This window comes from Volvox carteri (assembly GCF_000143455.1).
Source record: "Volvox carteri f. nagariensis unplaced genomic scaffold VOLCAscaffold_85, whole genome shotgun sequence".
NCBI lineage: Eukaryota > Viridiplantae > Chlorophyta > Chlorophyceae > Chlamydomonadales > Volvocaceae > Volvox > Volvox carteri.
This window is the reverse complement of record NW_003307628.1, coordinates 405118-423736: the sequence shown is the minus strand read 5'-3', so window position 1 is coordinate 423736 and position 18619 is coordinate 405118. Positions and strand designations below refer to the sequence as shown.

At 56.0% G+C, this 18619-nt stretch overlaps 3 protein-coding genes across 3 annotated transcripts; 2 read left to right on the top strand and 1 right to left on the bottom strand.

Annotated features, from left to right (window-relative positions):
- Positions 1–37: 37 nt before the first annotated feature.
- VOLCADRAFT_69047 (uncharacterized protein) lies at positions 38–3839 on the top strand (the record flags this gene model as incomplete). The annotated part of the gene is made up of 8 exons (XM_002958084.1): positions 38–523; positions 883–1209; positions 1787–1852; positions 2212–2398; positions 2450–2451; positions 2605–2806; positions 3032–3286; positions 3517–3839. Coding segments are annotated over 8 exons (1848 nt in total), but the record flags the coding sequence as incomplete, so codon positions are not given.
- A 2059-nt stretch (positions 3840–5898) lies between these two features.
- Positions 5899–9162, bottom strand: VOLCADRAFT_77814 (uncharacterized protein). Its single transcript, XM_002958056.1, has 7 exons — positions 8796–9162; positions 8374–8490; positions 7808–7883; positions 7649–7705; positions 7324–7450; positions 6824–7095; positions 5899–6414 (listed from the first exon to the last, which is right to left on the bottom strand). The coding sequence occupies exons 1-7, from the start codon at positions 9095–9097 to the stop codon at positions 6130–6132; spliced, it is 1236 nt and encodes a 411-aa protein (XP_002958102.1). The 5' UTR covers positions 9098–9162; the 3' UTR covers positions 5899–6129.
- A 1366-nt stretch (positions 9163–10528) lies between these two features.
- On the top strand, positions 10529–18498 carry rfc1 (DNA replication factor C complex subunit 1; the record flags this gene model as incomplete). The annotated part of the gene is made up of 16 exons (XM_002958083.1): positions 10529–10603; positions 10639–10737; positions 11099–11266; positions 11481–11765; positions 12062–12253; positions 12618–12992; positions 13275–13417; positions 13768–13958; positions 14105–14313; positions 14437–14541; positions 15221–15407; positions 15728–15932; positions 16371–16490; positions 16916–17023; positions 17339–17495; positions 17802–18498. The coding sequence occupies 16 exons, from the start codon at positions 10529–10531 to the stop codon at positions 18072–18074; spliced, it is 2892 nt and encodes a 963-aa protein (XP_002958129.1). The 3' UTR covers positions 18075–18498.
- Positions 18499–18619: the final 121 nt, after the last annotated feature.

Here is an 18619-nt window from a genome sequence, read left to right as displayed (position 1 = left end):
CGAGTTTAGTATCCAAGTTAACTTGCTTTTGATCGCAGAGGTCGTCCTGCGTGTGCTGAACTTTAACGGAACTCTTGGCAAGGAGTCTTCGGCAGAATCGTATAAAGTTTTGGTGCTGGATCGGTTCACGAAGGATGTGATTGCTCCCTTGCTGCGCTTGAACGACCTGCGGAAGCATGGTGTTACACTCCATCTCATGCTGGAGAACGATCGCCAGCCAATACCTGACGTGCCGGCGGTTTACTTGGTTCAGCCATCCGCTTCTAACATCGAGCGAATTGTAGCTGATGCCGTAGCTGGGTTGTATGACTCGATGCACCTGAACTTCACCGTGTCTATACCCAGCAAGTTGGTTGAGCAACTTGCGGCTGGCGCGGTCAAGGCGGGCTGTCTCAGCCGCATCAGCAAGCTGTACGATCAGTACCTGGCATTCATCGGGCTTGAGCCCACGCTATTCTCTTTGGGCCAGCTGGAAGCATACTTGGAGCTAAATGACCCGCAAGCAAGAGATTACCAGATAGAGGTACGATGACGTGGCCGTTGATTTTTTTTCGGGGCTTGTTCTCAAGGGGAGACGCTTGGGACAAGTGCTGCGAGAAGGAAGCGGGTGGGTGTGGCTCATGCTTGAAACCCGAAGCCAATGCCGCCCTCGAATCCAGCAGGGAACGCGTTGTTGCATGAGGCCACGGGTTGCATCGTCATGGGGTTCTTATGCAGCCGGGTGAATCCCGTAAGGCAATTACTTGTATGACAAAGACTGCAAAAGGAACTCGATGTGCTGATTCATTTATAAACACGAAACGCCTATTTCATGGCAGCCATGGGAATTCGTTCCTACGATCATGCTAAACCCATGATCGGGATGTGCAATCCGTGCTGTAGGCAGCCGTATCGAACATTGTCGACGGTCTGTTCTCCGTCTGTGTGACACTGGGCGTCGTGCCCATTATCCGCTGCCCACGCGGGGGTGCGGCGGAGCACATCGCCGGGGCTCTGGATGCTAAATTGAGGGACGCGCTGAAAAGCCGCACCAATCTGTTTAGCGAAGGTGTGCTGGGCTTATCCGCGTCGCTGTCGCGGCCGCTGCTCTGCCTTTTCGACCGCAACTTCGACTTGTCAGCTGTAGTGCAGCATGCCTGGACCTACAAGCCCCTTGTGCATGACGTGCTGGGGCTGAAGCTGAATCGCATCGCGCTCCAGAGCGAGGCGGTGGGGCCAGGACCAGCGGGGACGTCTGCGGGCGCGGGTAAGAAGTCGTTAGCACGTTTGTGGAAGCCTTGCTCGTTATAGTGTACTGTGGGCAGGTTGGACAGCGACCATGCCGAATGCTTTCTTACGCAAGATGTTTGCCGCGGCCGGTATGGCAGTGGCAGCTGTGCTATGGTTGGACCGTCCGTTCGCGTCGGAACACACGGGGATCAAAGCGGCTTCTCTATGCAGTACGGTAGTGGGAGGTGTAAAGGCCAGGGGAAAACCATAGTCTCACTACCCCCGCTGCCTCAGGACATGCATTAAGTTAGGCTGAAGAGTATCATATTGTTATCATTCTTATGCAGTGGCTGGTTTATGGGCGGTTAAGTGGATGGCAAGGCAAACCTGCACATACTGCTTGCTACAGGACAAGGAAAGTCGAATTCCGGGATTTATCAGGCAGCCGATGGCTGGTCTCATGATTGAGGCGCATGGGTTGGTGGCTTTCGCACGGCGGTGCAGCGTATCTTACGATTTGCTGTGCATCTGCGTGGCCTTTACAGACTCTGCACTGTCTGGCGCCCGTGCAGGCAAGAAACACTATGATGTGGACGAAAAAGACTTCTTCTGGGAGGCATGCGGGTCGCACGTATTTCCCAAGGTGATAGCGGTTGCGGGAGTGGCTGGGACGAGGCTGCGTGCAAGGAGAATTCTGTGGGTTTTTTAGTTGGCGCTGTAGGTAGCATGTTGTGCGAATACCTCATCGCAGCATTGGCAGCCCGCAACCCTGGGTTCACTGTTGCGCCATGTTCCTGTGTGGCTTGACCAGGTTTCATGCGTACCCGTCTTAGGAAAACCCGTCTATGCTATATTTCGTTTGGTGCAGTGGAGCGATACTGTTGTCTTGTCTTGTTAGTTCACTCGCACTGCCGTTGTCCAAACAGGGCAGCCCGCAACACAGCATGTCTTTGCAACAACTGTTATGAAGGCTGTCTTGCTGCTTGACGGCCGGTCATGTAGGTCGCCGAGGAGGTTGAGACGCAGCTGCAACGGTATCGCAACGCAGTCGAGGAAATTAATAAGAAGACTGCGGCTGGCGGGGCACAGGAGGGTGCCTTTGATCCGGACGAGCTGCTTCGGCAAAATACGCAGAATTTGATGCAGGCCGTATCTTCATTGCCCGAGCTGCAGGAGCAAAAGAAGGCATGTTGGGAGCAGTGTTTGGGGGCTTGGTTCGGTTCAGGCCACCTAAGACCAGACGTCTGCGTTGAAACTGAAGTACCTTGAAGATACCAAAATAAAATTGGTACCGTGACAGCCTTGTTTGGCCCTTCCTGGCCTGGCTAGATTTCCCTTGCCCTGGAGTGCCCGTATTTACGCCGTGGTCTTGGATTGCCGATATGGAATTGCTAGGTACTGGATAAGCACACCAACATCGCAACCAGCCTGCTGGGCGCCATTAAGATGCGTGCTCTGGACCAGTACTACAACATGGCGGAGGACCTGCTGGTGGGTAAAGCTGATCTTCAGGCCGTGCTGAAGCTGCTACAGAGTGGCAAGGGAGCACCGATGGACAAATTGCGGCTGGCGCTGATCTACGTGCTTGCGCAGGACGGTGAGTATGTGCCTTCCGATTTGGTCCAGGATCAAGGTGGAAGTCATCGTCTACTTACCAGCGTCCCTATGTTTTGGGTTTTGGAGACACCTACATAGCGGGGCTGTCACTGTATGCCTTAAAGCCAAAATCAGCTCATAAATACAGGAAACTGTCAACACGGAGTTTGTTACACTTCCCAGGTAGAGGCACGGACTGCTTTGCTCATCCCGCTTGCGTCCGCAGGTCTGCCTAGCGACCAGGAGCTGTCAGAGTTGGAGGTGGTTATGCGGAGCGGGGGTGCAGACGCAACAGCGTTGCACTATGTGCGGACGTTGAAGCGCAACAACCTGACCGGCAGCGGGAAGGTTGGCGCTGAGGCTTTGGGGCATCACGGCGGTGCTGCCGTTGCGTCACAGAACAACCTGCTCGACTGGGCGGATAAGACATTTGGGCAGGGGCTCAGTCAAGTCGCGAAGGGCGTGAAGACGCTCCTTTCGGGTGAGCCAGTGAGGCGTTGTGCGTTATGTGGCTTGGATCATGTGTCCATGAGCGCCTAACCTATGCTTGCACTCTGGCGACATGGTGGTGTTCCATATTAAACTACTATTTTTGGCCATGTGACTAATCCTTTCTTCTTGGCCATTGCGTGCATTCTTCCCAGCCAGCCAGCAGAGTCAGCGAAGAGCATATCGTCAGCCTTTGAGTCCACTTATTTACCAATCCTGCAGGCGCACGGCAGGCACCGTTGGCAATGTGCGTCGAGGCACTGATGGAGGGCAAGGCTGGCAGCCCGGAGTTCGAGTCATACGCTGTGTTTGACCCGAAGTTGCCGCCTGGAAGGGCCAAGGTGGACCGTGCTAAGGGCCAATTCCGGGAGGGCATCGTGTTTATGATTGGTGGTGGGAACTACTACGAGCGTGAGACTCTCCTCACGTGGGCGCAACGCTGCACGCCGCCACGACAAGTGCTGTACGGTGCTACGGAGTTGTTATCCGGCGAGGAGTTTGTTCAGCAACTAAGCGAGCTAGGTCGGCGAAGCGGTGGGCGCTGAGATCTTTGCAGAGAAGAAGGGTTACATAGTGTTTTGACTTTCATGCTTGATGAGAAATCAGGATTTATCAGGATAAAGGTTGTAACGTTTGAAAAGTATTTAAACCATCGAGTTCACCGCGTAAGAAAAGACTAGAAAATAATTGCCTAAACCACCTAACAAATACAGTCCACCTAACAAACACAGTAAAGCAGAGCTATTTGGCTCTTTTTGTGAAATTATGACACGGCCGAACGGACGGCGCTAGTCACCGTATCGCCACTGGCCTGAACGGATGTGCACGCGACGGCACGTGCACATAATTTCCCTGCAGTCGCCTGCAGCCATGCATCGCTAAAAGAAGATAATGTCCACGCAGGTCTCAGCGCACGCACCGAACATGGTAAGAAAACGCAACGAAAAGGCCCGAACACTTTCAAGTACAAGGCAGCATGTAAACAAAGTACATGGGCATCTCCATCAGAACACTCTTACGCACTTTTTCTTTTGGGCTATGGGTATCTGCAAAATTGAGATGCTGCCTGCAACTCCGTGCTTGTGTCACATGCAATGCGTGAGTAGCCACAGTAACGACCGGGTTTAGAGTACATCCACGCCTGACAGAAAAACGCCGGAGAAATACAGCTAGTAGCGGTGTTTCACAACCAACCTACTGTCCAGCGGGAAAGCGGAACTACGCAAATAACAAACTTGCACTGGAAAGGCGTGTAACAAACTGGTGCAAACGTACGACAACACAGTATCGCATGCAGAAAGTTGTGATGCATGATAGCCTTCAGCATGTACAGATATCCCGAAAAGACCGGGATGCATGAATGACGTAGAACACGAACAAAAACGAGCTACCAAATACCCAGCGCCGATAATTTGCATAGACATCCGGCGTGAAAATAACGCTTTCTGGCCGTCCAACCGACAGCTCCAACTAGCGCAAAATGCGAACTCAATGCTTGCCCTTCCGCTTAGAATCTGCCTTGCGTTTGCCCTGTCCAGCGGTCTCCAGAGCCAGTGCACGCATCTCCACCTCCAAGATCTGGGACGGGTCCGCTTCCCTGCGCACGTGAAACAATATATGAGTTCGACCTGCTTTGTGATCCCCCCTGGGACAATACAATATATTTCTACTATTGAGAAGCACGTAAATACTAAAAGTGCAGAAAGATCCAAATGTATCTTGCAACGTCATGCGACCGACAAGGAGGAAATCAGGTTGACTACTCCAAACAGGATCCAGAAACATGCTGCAGTCCGCGCGAACTCACGAGAGAGCAGTGGCAATCAGATGCTCGCGTTCCATCTCATCAAGCTCCGCCATGGTGCGAACCCAATCTTCAGCGGCCTCTAACTCTTCCAGTTCCTCCGAGGTCACAGCCTCCTGCACATAGGCAAGGGTGAATAAGGGTGAACACCTTAAACTGAGGCTTCCAAGATCAAGCAGCGCAACTAACGATTACTTGGCAATCCCTAGGTCTCCACGTCAGTACCCTCACAGTCACCCCCATACCTCAACTGCAGGATCTGCATAGTAGTAATAATTGTTGTTGCCGGCATAGAAGTGGCTGGTCTGTGCCTTCCAGGAACCCGGGACGAACTCCGGGGCATTCACGTTGAGCTTAGACGACATTTCCGGTGCTGTTAAAACGTAATGGCTGATTCTTAAGGAAAACTCAAGTTGTTTGGCGTTCACATGTATCCAAACGTCATCAGACCAACACCTTTTAGGTCTCTGTTGCATGTCGTACTTCCTCGTACTCGTATTTTCCATAAGAAGCGCCATGGCAGATATTCCAACAATGCTAGGTTTAAGGACTTGGTGACCGCTTTCTGTCCTGCCTTAGTCGTTACATAGCGTTCTTGCCTGCTTAAGTCTTCATCTCTACTCCAAATCGTGCCTCAAGCATGCTTGTTGTGAACCCTTGTTACAGATTTCTTTTAAATCTCATAAGTCTTCCTAGGAAGTCATGTCAACATTGTGAATACGCCCGTCGAAGCGCTGACACCGTCAGTGCGGAACTCTTACGATACGCAGAAAACGAACTATTTGTCGCTTATTGTACCTGAGATGATATTTTTACATGAAACTGAGGATGTGTGCCTCCCAAGGCTGCCATGACCGTACAACCATGCGAAATCTATCCCAACTAACCCTCTGTGAGCACAACAGGAAACTTATATGGTTAAATTAGGCACGAGAGACTAACAACTGTATGGGATAATACCACGACTCTAGCTCGTCCAGCAGTAAACTCAGTCAGCCTCCTGATCCTGTCCCACAGTACTGCCGGATCAATCACTTCGGCCCTGATGGGACCCCAAGTGTGGGACCGGCGACAACAGGCAAAAGTGTCCGAACCCCTGCTGGCGCACGCGGAAATTGTAAGGGTGGTTCCCCAACCCTAAAGCGGCGCAAGAAACCCAGAAGATGCTCCGCCGCCCGATCCGGTTCATCCTCATGAATGGCATGACCGGCAGTAGGCATGAGGATCAGCTGGAATTTCCCCTGCATCTGTCCGATTGTAAGGGCGCGGTCGAGGCGGTCGGTGCCAGCCAGTAGCAACGCTTTAGGACACGGCAGCTGCGGCACAAGGACAAGGGACACAGGGGGATTCTGATGGGCCGAAAGGTAATTAACACCAATGGTTGCCACACAAGCAGGGAGCATAACTGTACTTGCATCTGTAGCTCCTGCCAGTACAGGGAGGGTCGCATGGAGGGAACTTGCAGCAGGCGAAAGGGCAAGTCCTCGGGCCATGCAGGTCGGTGGTTTCCTCCTGCCGGCAGTTTTCTCTCTCCTGAACGGTTCCTATAAACCAACTCGTATTAGTGTTGTGAAAGATTGCTTCTGGTCAGGGTCCAGTTGTTCTTCTCACCCACCAAACTGGACTGTGTCCAGCAGGCCGATGCAAACCGCCGAGACTCAAGTACCAAAAAACCTCTACAATAAGCGGCCACCGCCCGGCAAGCCAGGGCCGCCCCGTCCTCACCTGCAGGAAAGCCTCCGACAGACCTGTGTACCAGCCTTCCCAATAGGGTCGGCTAAGCTCCAGGGGTGTGCGCCAGGTCCACTGTCGCGGTCCCTCGCCGCCTCCGCCCGGGTCGCCTAGAGGCTTCTCCACGAGTTGGCTAGGCATGGACACTGCAGCGGCCTCCTTGTTGCGGGACATGCCGCTGCGGACTGCCCACGTCACTGCCTCCTCAACCGACCGAAAGGACGCGGGCCGGCCCGCTAAAATGTTCATCATGTGTGGCAGCGCGGCTGAGCCCCAACATGCATGCAAAACAATTAACACGCGGTGACGTCAACGGCCGCCAGCCGGCTAAGCAGTATGGTGTACCTCAAGACTAGCTACAGGATCACAGCTTCGCGGCCTTACGTGTTTGCGGACCTTAAAGCTGGCACTAGGTATTGGCCTTCCGAACGTGGTAGCAACTACGCGGCTAGCTATGTCCGTGTTCCGTCCTGCCTGAATAGGGTAGCACTCACCCAGCGCCGTGCCTTCCACCACGTCAATGACCACGACTCCCTCAAGCCACTTGACACGCTTCGCGGCAGCTGCCCACACCGCCAGGCCACCGCCCATACTGTGGCCCACGAGAATTCCCGCGGGGTGCTTATCGGCGGGCGCAGCCTCAGGAGGCGCGGCACCGCTGGCTGCCATACTCGCAGCACCAGTAATAGACGACGTGGCGGAAACCCCCGCTCCCACAGGCTGGAATAAGGGCCCCTCCCTCAAGCTCATTATGTTGGTGCTGCGCGCCGCGTCGCCCGTCTCTTGTCGGACCGCGGTGCATTGCTCACCATCAGCAACACCTCCGCTGCCGCGAAACATGTAGTCCCATATTGCGATGATGTCCTCCGACATCGTCTGTGGATGGAGCGGCCGAAACCGGGTTGTGAGACTCACAGAAGGATGCCATGCCAACTGTCAAGGCGTCAGCGGTCACACGCGCATGAAATATTGTGTTACCTCCTTTGAAAAATCCGTGTCGTTGTTTGTGGAGGTCAGTCCGTGACCGCGCATGTCGGGCGCCACTACGCGATACCTGCAGACGGATACACGGGCACGGGGCAGGCGAAATCCCTTACACGCGGTACCTATATGTGCCGATTTGGCAGGGCCCCCTACCACAACATCCAGGGTCTGCCTAGACAAACGAATCCAGCCCAGCCAAGCCAAGCAACTGCCCAGGAACAAGGCTTGCAACCATTTCGCGATTGGACGACATGCAGCAGAAGTGCAGATGGCTTTCAGCGCGCCAAAGCTCACTCAAAACGCGCTGGGGCTGTTTCATGACTGACGGGCTTGTCCTCGACCCATGCATCCTGGCAAAAGCCAGATCTCAGGGCCGGTGCTGGCATCGGGCCATTACATGCTGGTGCCAGTCAAACGCAGGGCATACCCCAATCCGTATCAAACACATCTAACCATGAAACGTGCACCGATGCCGTCACCACAATGGCTCGACAGCTACGAGTCCGTACAACCCTTGCGCACGCCAGTCGCCCCCCGCGCCTCCATGCTAGGCCCCTTACTTGTCTTTGAGCCGCTTGGCCACCAGGGACCAGGTCAGGCCGCTGTAGCCGCCTCCGTGCACACACATCACAATGGGCCCCTCAGTGCCAGCCACATAGACGTTAAAGGTGCCGCCCCTGCGATAACCGTGACCACAAGTAGCGATGGGATGCTTTCCAGGGGCTGCACAGCTGGTTGCGCCGCAAAGTCATGCGGCGGGGTAGACTCACGCGAACATGAAAGACTATGCGCGCGTCTTGGTGGTTAATGTCTGGCAGAGTTGTTGAAGGTCTTGGAGGAGGATTCTCTTCGGAGGGACAACCCTGGGTGGCAGTCGCTAGACCTTATGGGCACCACGGGCTTGTGTGACTCTGCAGTTCGCCCACGCACCCCGTGCATGCAATTACCCCAGAGAACTTGAAGCCCGCAACGCATGTCGCACCTGCCGGGCAAATGCACCTCCATCCTTTTGTCCCAGTACGCTGCCCAGCTCCCAAGCGCTACAGGCGGCCTTGATTTAGGCACCGCGAACGCGCCAGCTGACATGTCGCCACAAGACGACGGCACAGCGCCGTCAGCAAGTTCGTCATCTTCACCGAGTGTTCCGAGCCCAACGGGTGCTGGCGGGGCAATGGGCAGCGGTGGGCCACCCGTGTGCACGCCCAGAGCTTTCTTCCGCAGGTCCGCAGGTCTTAGTTCAATCCCAGCTCCTATTTTACCGGGGCTAACAGGAAATTTATTCATGACTGCAAAACGTTTTCGGCGTAAATGTCATAACTGAAACAGCCAAATTAACACCTCTATTGCCTCGCAGCCCTCTTGCACATCAAAAGACTATCCAATACAGCCATAAGAGTTGTTGTTCAACCAGATTTATTCGTTCAATCCGTTGTTCAGTCGCGGAACAGTTGTCATGAGCATGGCGCGCGTGCTGCGGTTGGGACTGAGGTTGTTTGCAACGAACTTGTTCTGTTGGTTTGTGGCTGCGAGTTTATTGTCTTCAACAGCCCGACAATGACAGCATGCAAATCTTCAGGCCGATAAATCTCCAGGCCGACAGATCGTATCGCAGGAAATTTTGGTCCCTCCCGCCATTTCCTGTTTTTCCTCTGCGACATAGCGCTCCGCCAATGCTTCCGATTATCTAGTTTTGAAAAGCAGCAAATTTGATCCTTCGGAACCCATGGTAAACATGTGCATCGAATATCTTTTCCCTGGACACGGATAAAAAACCTCTCCGTTTTGGCATTTACAGGATAAGCCCAAGCAGAAGACACCTGTTAAGACTCAGGCCAAGGACATCCGCAGCTTCTTTAAAAAGCCGGAAGGCTCTCAAGGTGTGTGTCCCATTGCTACTCAACGAGGCATTGCGAAAGCGTTTCTGAAACTTCGGCTTTGAACAGGTGCTGCCAAGGGCACTTCCGTAACGGTAAAGGTATGTCTTTGCAGCAAGATTACTGAACAGGGGAGCGACCCCGTTGATTGCATGCGTCCTCGTGTTTGCAGGATTTGCCCCCTAAAAAGGTAACCGAGGGGGCTTCTCCGCCGGCCCTGAAGCCGGTGCAGCACGCGGTCCAGCAGAACTCGGAACACAAGCCGCCGGTCGAGGCGAAACCCACAGCCAAGAAACCCAGGGTTGAAGTCGTAGACGACGAGGATGAGGACCTTGTCGTCATGCACCGGCCCCCAGCCCGCAAAGAAAATAAGGGGCAAGTGCTCCATAGTGCACTATGGCAGGATGGGAGTTTGGTCCGCTGAGTGCTTAAGCTTTGATGGCAAGGGTTGATTAGTGTAATGTCGCGAAGAAGGGACTGGCAGCCATCTTGTGCGCGGGGGGATCAAGGAATTAGGACGTGCGGTCTTTGCACTGGCCGGCCGGCCCTTTCCATGCCTTCGGGTTGCCTGGCTTGCGTATCTCGTGTACATCTGTGGATATCCTGTGTATCCAGGGAACCTGACCGGGTGATCCTGAGTGCACCCCGGGGGGTTAGGTAGGCTGAGGATTCCCTTGCACTGCTCTGGAGTCCCTTTCTCAGAAAACCCCCTTCACAGCTATGTGGTTATTCCTTGCACTCCTGATGCATACTTAAAACCCATTGGCGGGTGTGTGTACCCAGACAATTGGCTAGACAAAGGTATTTTCCGTGGCTTCTTGCGCGTTCCACGGCCGTTTGCATGACGAATGACTCTCGCGATTTGGCAGGGCTGCAGCTGGTGGTGGTAAGGGTGGCGTCGGTGGAGGTGGCAGCGGTGCGCCAGCCCCTGGGGCCCGGCGTGGCAACCAGGCGCCTGCAGCCAAGCGGCGCCGTGTGATTGGCGACGACGATGACGATGATGCTGTCATGGTGGGATCCTCTTCCGATGACGACGACGACGACTTTGAAGTGAGCTGCCCTGGCAGCTCAGGGGCTTGTCTTGTGGTCACTGCTCACGATAAGGGAATTAGCCGATTTTGTGTGCGGACTACAGGGGCGAAGTCGCTTCAGCCTGCTTTGGGACTTATCGCTGTCCCTAGGCTCCCGGGAATGGTCGGGGCTGCCCGCACACCTCGCAGTTGTGGAGTCGCTTTTCAGTACAGGCATGGCAGTGATGATGCTCCTATGTATCGGGTCGCTGGTTCTGCTGGTTGTCGCGACGTCCAAAGGTCGAGTGCAGCCCATGTCTGTGTGTGCACACGCGCCGTAGTCAGTGCTGTAGACGAGACCAAGCATAATCGATATCCTCGCCTGTGGGTGACGGCAACAGGACCTCGAGGATGAGCAGAGCAGTGGGAGTATGGACGAGGATGTGGCCATGTTGCGCGAAGATGCGGCCGGCGGCAGCAAGCGCAAGCAGGGCGTGCCCAAGCCGTCCAAGCTGACCGGCACCAAACGATCACTGGTGGTGGCGGATAAGCCAGTTGTATCTCCCAAGGTGCGCGGCTGACGGATGACAGCGTTTCTCGCCACAACTGCCACCAGGGTGCAGAGTCCAAAGCAATGAGCTGTTGAGTTCTCTAACTGGCTGAAGCATCGTTTACCGCATGGCAATTGCAGACTGCCACCTGTTTTCGGTTGCGTCTGCGTTGCCCCGAACGTGCCGAGATCCGGGAACCTCTTTATCTGTCTCTGCGCGTTCCGTCGCGCAGGCCGCGAAGTCCGCCGAGGTCAAGGCGGCAGATGCGGAGCCGAGCGCCAAGAAAACGGCCCGTGTGAGCGGCGCCGCTGCAGGCGGCAGCGCACGCAAGTCAGCAGCTTCATCAAAGAAACCGGCGTCCTTCAGTCTGGACCCCAACGCAGACGCCGCCATCGCTGCTGTGAGCAAGGCAGCGGAGCAGCTGCCCCCCGAGGAACAGCTCAACTTTAGCCTGGTTCCCGAGGGCGCAGATGCGGCTGGGAATGATAGCGCGGAGCCACCAAACTACCGCAAAAAGGTGCGGACTGTGGACCGCGGGGGAGCAGGAACCAACTGGTATTGGGCACGGGGAAGGGCCACTTGATTGGGAGTTCATGTGGGCTCTGGCACTTGTGATTGTCCTGCAGCGTTCATGCATGCGTGTTGTGTGTGTGTGTTTGTGTTTGGATACGTACCAGCTTGTATTGCCCCGCGTCGGCGGCGAACCCCTAGTTTCAATGTGATGACAGTTGGTTTGGTGGACGATGGAAGGCCGCGTTCTTCTGCATGTTTTAGTGCGCCTTTTCATTTGTGGATGTCTGCTGTGCCGCGCAGGAGGTTCCTCGCGGCCATCCCGACTGCCTGACGGGCCGCACGTTCGTTATCACGGGCATACTGGACAGCTTGATGCGTCCGGAGGCGGAGGACCTGATCAAGCGGCACGGCGGCAAGGTTACAAAGAGCGTGTCTGGCAAGACAGCGTTTGTGGTAGTTGGCCACAACTGCGGACGTGGCAAGTACCGCGATGTAAGTTTGAGGACAGCGTGCTGTGTCCTGCTTGCTGGGATGAGGGAAGAAAGGGAAGAAAGGAGGAGGGGCGAGAGCCTCCAAGCGCTTGCACGAGGGAGTTATGGTAGGGTACGGCAGGGCAGGGTCAGGGGCCCTTGGCGTGCGGTCTTGCTGCCTGTACTAATTTTGGGAAAACAGGAATGCCCCAAGAGCGGACCGGCTCCTAGAGCCACATCATAACGGTTGAGAAAGCTAGGCCATTAGGTAAAAAGGGGCAGGCAGGCCCCAATAAACTGCACAATAAGTCAGCCTTTACGACTTTGCCAACTCTGCTTGTTCGCCATCGTTACGCCACGCGCTCAACGACGGCACGTGTGCGCAGGCCAAACAGCACAAGACCAAGCTTATTGATGAAGACGGTCTCTTTGCACTGCTCAAAGCCAGTGCTTCCTTCGCGCCTGCTGAGCGGCCCGCGGCCGCAGCCGCCGCCGCAGCAATACCCTCCAGCATTTGCACGTCGAACTTCGGTCCCACGGCTGCCGCCAGAGCGGGGCCCGGGGGCGCTGGTCCCAGCGCCGTGCGCAAGCCGACTGGGCCCTACACAACCCCGCAGCCGAGCCAGCCACCTGCTGGCGGGGGCGGCGGGGGCCTGTACCAGCTGTGGGTGGATAAGTACAAGCCGCGAAACAGCTCGGAGCTGGTCGGGAACAACACGCTAGTGGCCAATCTGAAGCAGTGGCTGGAAAGCTGGGAGCAGGTCCGTTGGTCGTCTCTTCGCTGATTAGGGAAAGGAGCTTTCATCACGGTGGTTGGGTGAAATTGGAGAGCGAGGTCATCTACGAAAGGCTGCTTGGGAGGAGGTGGCTTAGCTGCGGGCGGCTGGGTGCGTGTGCTGTTGGCTGTTGTTGCTGCTTGAATAAATGCAAGTTACTGGTGCAGGTCATTTGAAACTTGCTGTCCCAATGCTGCTGCGGAGCCCCCGTTGGGTATCAGGCATAAGGTCAGTGCTGCGTGGTCGCTGGTATTGGTGGTGACGCAGGTCCACCTGCGTGGAGCCGCTGCTCCGACTGCGAAGGGCGGCGGCTCCAAGCCCAAGGACCTGTCCAAGAAGGCCGCACTGCTCAGCGGGCCGCCCGGCATCGGCAAGACTAGCGCAGCGCACATCATCGCACGAGAGGCGGGGTGAGGATCCCGCCACATGGCGTAAGGAAACTTGGCGCAGGATAGCCGCACACACTTAATACCGACCGGCAGGTTGGCCGGCTTGGCAGGCTATTGCCAGTGTAGGGTGGTCCTTCCTTCTCCTTGCCGTGCATCACGGCAGTTGTTCAGCACCACTTCTGCTTGCCTGACGCGACAGCTTGGCAGCTGTAAAGGTGGTCTGCTGTTCTGCATGTATGCGCGGGAGAGGCCTGTTTTTTCGTGGAATATTCTGTTTTAAGCCCACAAGCTGAATGGCCCGTGGGGGTTGTTAGTCGAGCATACGTACCTTGTTCGACATGCGCGGACATGCCTCGTGCTTATGTGTCCAGGTTTGAGGTTGTCGAGATGAACGCCAGCGACACGCGCAATAAGAGCACCAAGGTCTCGGACGGCATCGCGGGCAAGCAGTCCAACGTCATCAAGGAGATGGTGTCTAACACTACGCTGCCGGGGCTGGGGGATGCCGGTGGGAAGCACCGCAAGCAGCTGCTCATCATGGACGAGGTGGACGGCATGTCGGGTAAGCAGGGAAATCCGGGGGAAAGGGAAAGCAATGCCTCCCTTCATGCCTCCCTGTCCTCCCTGTCCTGCTGACCCTGCCTGTCCTTTATCTGAATGATCTTGTGACGTGTACGTGCCGCTTCCTGGTTGTCGCCCCCTGCTCAGGCGGAGACCGCGGCGGCATCCAGGACTTGATTGACACCATCAAGCGCTCCAAGATTCCCATCATCTGTATTTGCAATGACAAGTACAATCAGAAGCTGCGTTCCCTGCGCAACCACTGCATGGAGCTGGAGTTCCGTAAGCCCACAGTGCAGCAGATCTCCAAGCGCATGAGTGAGATCTGCCAGAAGGAGGGCCTGCAGATCAACCAGGTGCGTCTGGGGGCCGCATGCCTACCTGCGCTGCTCCATGGGATTGACCGCCTTGGGCACACTTTTCAATGTGCACGTCGCATTCATCTCTCCCCTTCTGTCCCTGGTCGCACCTGTTCATAGGCCACCATGGACGCCCTGGTCTCGGGGGCGGGTGGAGATCTGCGCCTCATCCTAGGACAGCTGCAGATGGTGCGACTGCGGGCCCGTGCCCTTACTTACGACGAGGTGTGTATCCAATGCCGGTGCCCAATACCCTTGGAATATGAGTCTGTGTCAGGTTTGATGCTGTCTTTCCTGCACATAAGCATTGAACGCCGCCCTCAAGTACATAAAGATATTTCTTACGACGTTTCCGCTAGTAGTTGCCTCACCTTAGCTTAGGGGTCGTGGGGGCGAAGAGGTACCTGCAGGCAGGAAACAGTGTGCTTGCCTCCGTGGAAGGGGGCGAGCCTGGTTACCGAAGCGGCTCTGCTTCTAAAAGCTGCATGTTAGGCAGGAGATGCAGCGGAAACCTGTCAGTACTAACACTATGAACGAGAGCGAAACAACTCTTTCCGTTGCACTCCTGCGACTTCCACACTCCTGCGACTCACGCTAGCCCAGCCGTATATACCAACGACATTCAGCCGAGTTCCGAGAGCAAACAATAAATCTATAGCTGTAGGTTTTCTGAGTGAAACGAACTCAGGAAACCTACAGTTATAGATGTATTGCCATGGCGCGCGAGCTCCGTTATGGAGCGCATTACGTGAAAGCTGGAGGGTTTCCACCAGTCCTTTGTGCCAGCTCATAGAGCAGCATGGAAACGCGGTTGTGCGGTGGCGGGGCCCTCAACAGGCCCATGGCCCAGCAGTTTACCACGTACCACGACGCTTGGCATGTCGGTCGGTTGGTTGGAACGCAGGTTCGTGGCAAGATGGGCACCAGCAAGGACACGGACATGAGTCCCTTTGAGTGCGCCCGCCGGCTGCTGGAGCCCGCCTGCTCGCTCCTGTCGATGGGCGACCGCATGGAGCTGGTGTTTGCGGACATGGATTTAGTGCCGCTGCTGGTGCAGGAAAACTACGTCAACCATCGGCCCACCATCGCACGTGCGTTGTATTGGGATGGAGAGGCCACCGGGCTGGGCGAACATGATTAGTGGTGAAGTGTAGCACGGCCCCGGGGCACAAGGAAACGTAGGATGGGCCGGTGTTTTAGCGTATATTGCGGACATCGTAAGTTTATCGAAAATTGCTCCTGTGGAAGTGCGAAAGCAACGGCCAATGCCGATGTCTGTATTGCACTGCTACAGGGTGTCAGGGGATGTAGAGCAATAAGATATGGGCCAAGTGCGTGACGGCAGCGAGCACACACGCACACAACCTTCTGGTCCCTTCTGTTCCTGTCATCCTCTACGGCACTCCCGCAGCGGATCTGCCGGCGCGCCTTCGTGCCATGGCCAAGGCCGCCGACTCTATTTCCTTTGGCGACGTGGTCAACAACACGCTGCGCCGCAGCCAGAATTGGAGCCTGATGCCCTTCGCGGCGGTCATGAGTTGCCTGCTGCCGGTGGCGTACATGCGCGGACCTCGGGAGATCTTCGGTCTCTACCCCACGGAAATGAACTTTCCCAGGTGGGTCCCCGCGGAATGCGTCCCCGCCGCTCAAATAACTGGGTCTTTGCTAGGAAGTATGGTACCACTGCGTCTTCACGCCGCCCATAAAGTATGTGCATCAGGGCCGCGGGGTCTCTATAGTGCGCCAAGCTTGGTTGGTGAACGCCCTCCGAAGGACTTTCCGTAATGGTTCCAAAGCTTCACAGTTTTTGTTCCTCTGCCGGCGAGGTGGGGGTTATGCCTCAGAGCCGCAAGGCAGGTGCGGTTGGGCATGTGTATACGAGACTTTGCCCCTTTCAGCGCTCCTACATCGTGCTCTCAGCTTCCTGTCACGTGGGGCGTCGCCAGGTTTACTTCTTGGCTGGGAAACTACTCGAGCAGCAACAAGCAGCGAAGACTGCTGGGAGAGCTGTCTACCACCATGGCCGCCTCGGGGCGCCTGTCCTCATCCCGCAGCGCCGTGCGCCTTGAGTACGCCTCCGCGCTGCGCCGCCTGCTGGTGCGGCCGCTGGTGCGGGAGCAGGAGGCCGCTGTGCCCGCAGTCGTGGAGCTCATGCACGGCTACTGCATCGACAGGTGTGGCCCGCAGGAGACGAAGGGGCGGGGAAGGGAACCAGGCCCTGAAACAAGCGCTTGGTGGTCTGCTGGAATGCGCAGGTCCCGTTTCTCGGGTTAGCAAGGAAGGAGTGAGCATTAGACGGATGGGTGTTTGCTGCTCGGTTGACCTACTTCTACAAGGGTTTGTCTTGCTGCTTTACCGGCTTCAAAGCAAGTCGCGACTTTGCAGAATGGCCGCAACGGGCCCAATGGGCGTGCCTCAAGGTCATTCAATGGCACGCAAGATTTGCCTGGATGGAGAAAAGGGTTGCGTTTCCAGCCGGGCATGGCGCTATTACCGTTTGGGCTGCGGCCTCTCGGAGTCGCACTTGGCTCGCCGCTTTCTGACTTGTCTGTCGATACAATTTCCGCGCTTACATCACCCTGCACCATCTGGTTCGCAGGGAGCAGTTTGATTTCATCCTTGACGTTACCTCGTTCAAGAGCAAGGCGGCGTGGGCGGAGGATATGTTCAAGGACGTGCCTACAAAGGTCAAGTCGGCGTTTACCAGGTGGAGTCCGGAGTCTATCTTGGTTCACTCGTTGGTAGCCTAGGAGTTTGTGGTCTCGAGCAGTTATCCCACCTGTTTCTGCCTGCGGGATGTAACGGTTTGCGTGTCAACTAAAGGAATGATACTCTCATTCCTCATAAGGCCCTTCAAATGCGTCGGTTACACCTAGGGACACGTCCGATGTGTAGGCCTGCGCGGTCTGCGGCCACTTGACCTGAGCGCAGTGCTCGCGTCTTGGAAGGGGATATTGCTCAAGTCGATGTCTGTGTGTGTAGAGCTAGGCGTTGATGGATTTTTTGTGTACGGTCAATGCAGGAGCCTCAACTCTACGGCGCCCGCGGCCCGCTGCCTGGCACAAGTGGAGGAGGTCAAGCTGGGCCGTGGGGCTGGCAAAGGCAAGGGCAAGGGCCGGAAGGCGGCTGCTGAGGAGGATGACGAGGAGGGCCCGCTGGAAGGGGAGGACGCGGAACAGGTGAGCGGGGTGATTGTGGTAACGGGGAGAGCCTAAGTTTGTGGATGTCTTGCAGCGTGAGGGCACCTAGTAGCAGGATGTACCTTGAAGCGCTCAGGAAGCATTGGGTGCACAGTACTTTTGGAGAGCTGGAAGCAAGGTAGGCAACCTTCTTCCTGGCGAAATTTCGAAACACCAGTCTTCCAAGGACAGCAAGCAACGGCGAACACAGCCACGATTTGTAATGGACCCCGTTCCTTTAATTGCTCGAAGTTATGTATGGCCGCGCTTTTCCTCTTTTGTTCCCGGACTGCTGTGTTGCCTTAGGAGGCGAAGCCGGTGGAGAGAGCTGCTGGCGAGGGTGGTGGGCAGGGAGAGCAGGAGGACGAGGAGGATGTGGACCCGGCTACTCTTGCGCGGCGCCTCGCGAAGGACGGTCTGGTGGTGCAACTGCAGGACGACGGCAAGGGCACCAGGGGGAAAAAAGGAGGCGGTCGCGGCGGTGGCAATGGCGCGGCCAAGGCGTCCGGCGCGGGCCGGGGTGGTGGCGCAGGGCGGGGGGCTGGCCGGGGGGCCGGCAAAGCAGCGGCGAAAAAGTAGTTGTACGGTAGCTGTTGCATATCACGCGAACAGGCGTGGCGGATGCTGGATTATTGGTGAAAGCCGGGCTCACGTTTCTGTCCTGCCGTGGTCAGCACCGTTGCGGCCAGCCGAGCCGATTAAGTCGTGATTTTGTAGGTGTTGAAAGCGAATCTGAGTTGCCTAACCTTGTCAAAGGTTAGCTGTGTTGTTGTGGCCTCGTTCTGATGTGCTGTTTGCATAGCCCACACGACTGCCACAGCCTGCGTGTCTGAACCCGTGCAATTCTCCGTGGATGCACGGGAACGGAGTTTTTCCCATATTGGTAACTACATTTTTGCTGATTGGTGGAGGAAGATCGTTGTTTCTTAGGGTTTGCGTCGACTGGAGTCCTCCTTGGCCTATATGCGCAAACGTCGTTACTTCTGTAAGGGCAAACGAACCGTCTCGTATAATCCCGTGTAAGGACAGGAACTTCCAACACCGGATTGAGGTTCTCGTTGGAGCATCGGCGATTCGGTATGATAAGCCAGCATTGTGATGTGCCAAGCTGGGCTTGCACGTGC

Bases quoted from the DNA above. Each gene is read 5' to 3' on its own strand.
- VOLCADRAFT_77814 (XM_002958056.1), bottom strand. From the start codon at position 9,097: ATGAATAAATTTCCTGTTAGCCCCGGTAAAATAGGAGCTGGGATTGAA. The intron at 8,491-8,795 runs GTGCGACATGCG...CGGTTATCGCAG, and splicing joins GAGGTGCATTTGCCCGGCAG to GGGCGGCACCTTTAACGTCT. The intron at 6,415-6,823 runs GTGAGGACGGGG...CTTGTGCCGCAG, and splicing joins TGTCGGAGGCTTTCCTGCAG to CTGCCGTGTCCTAAAGCGTT.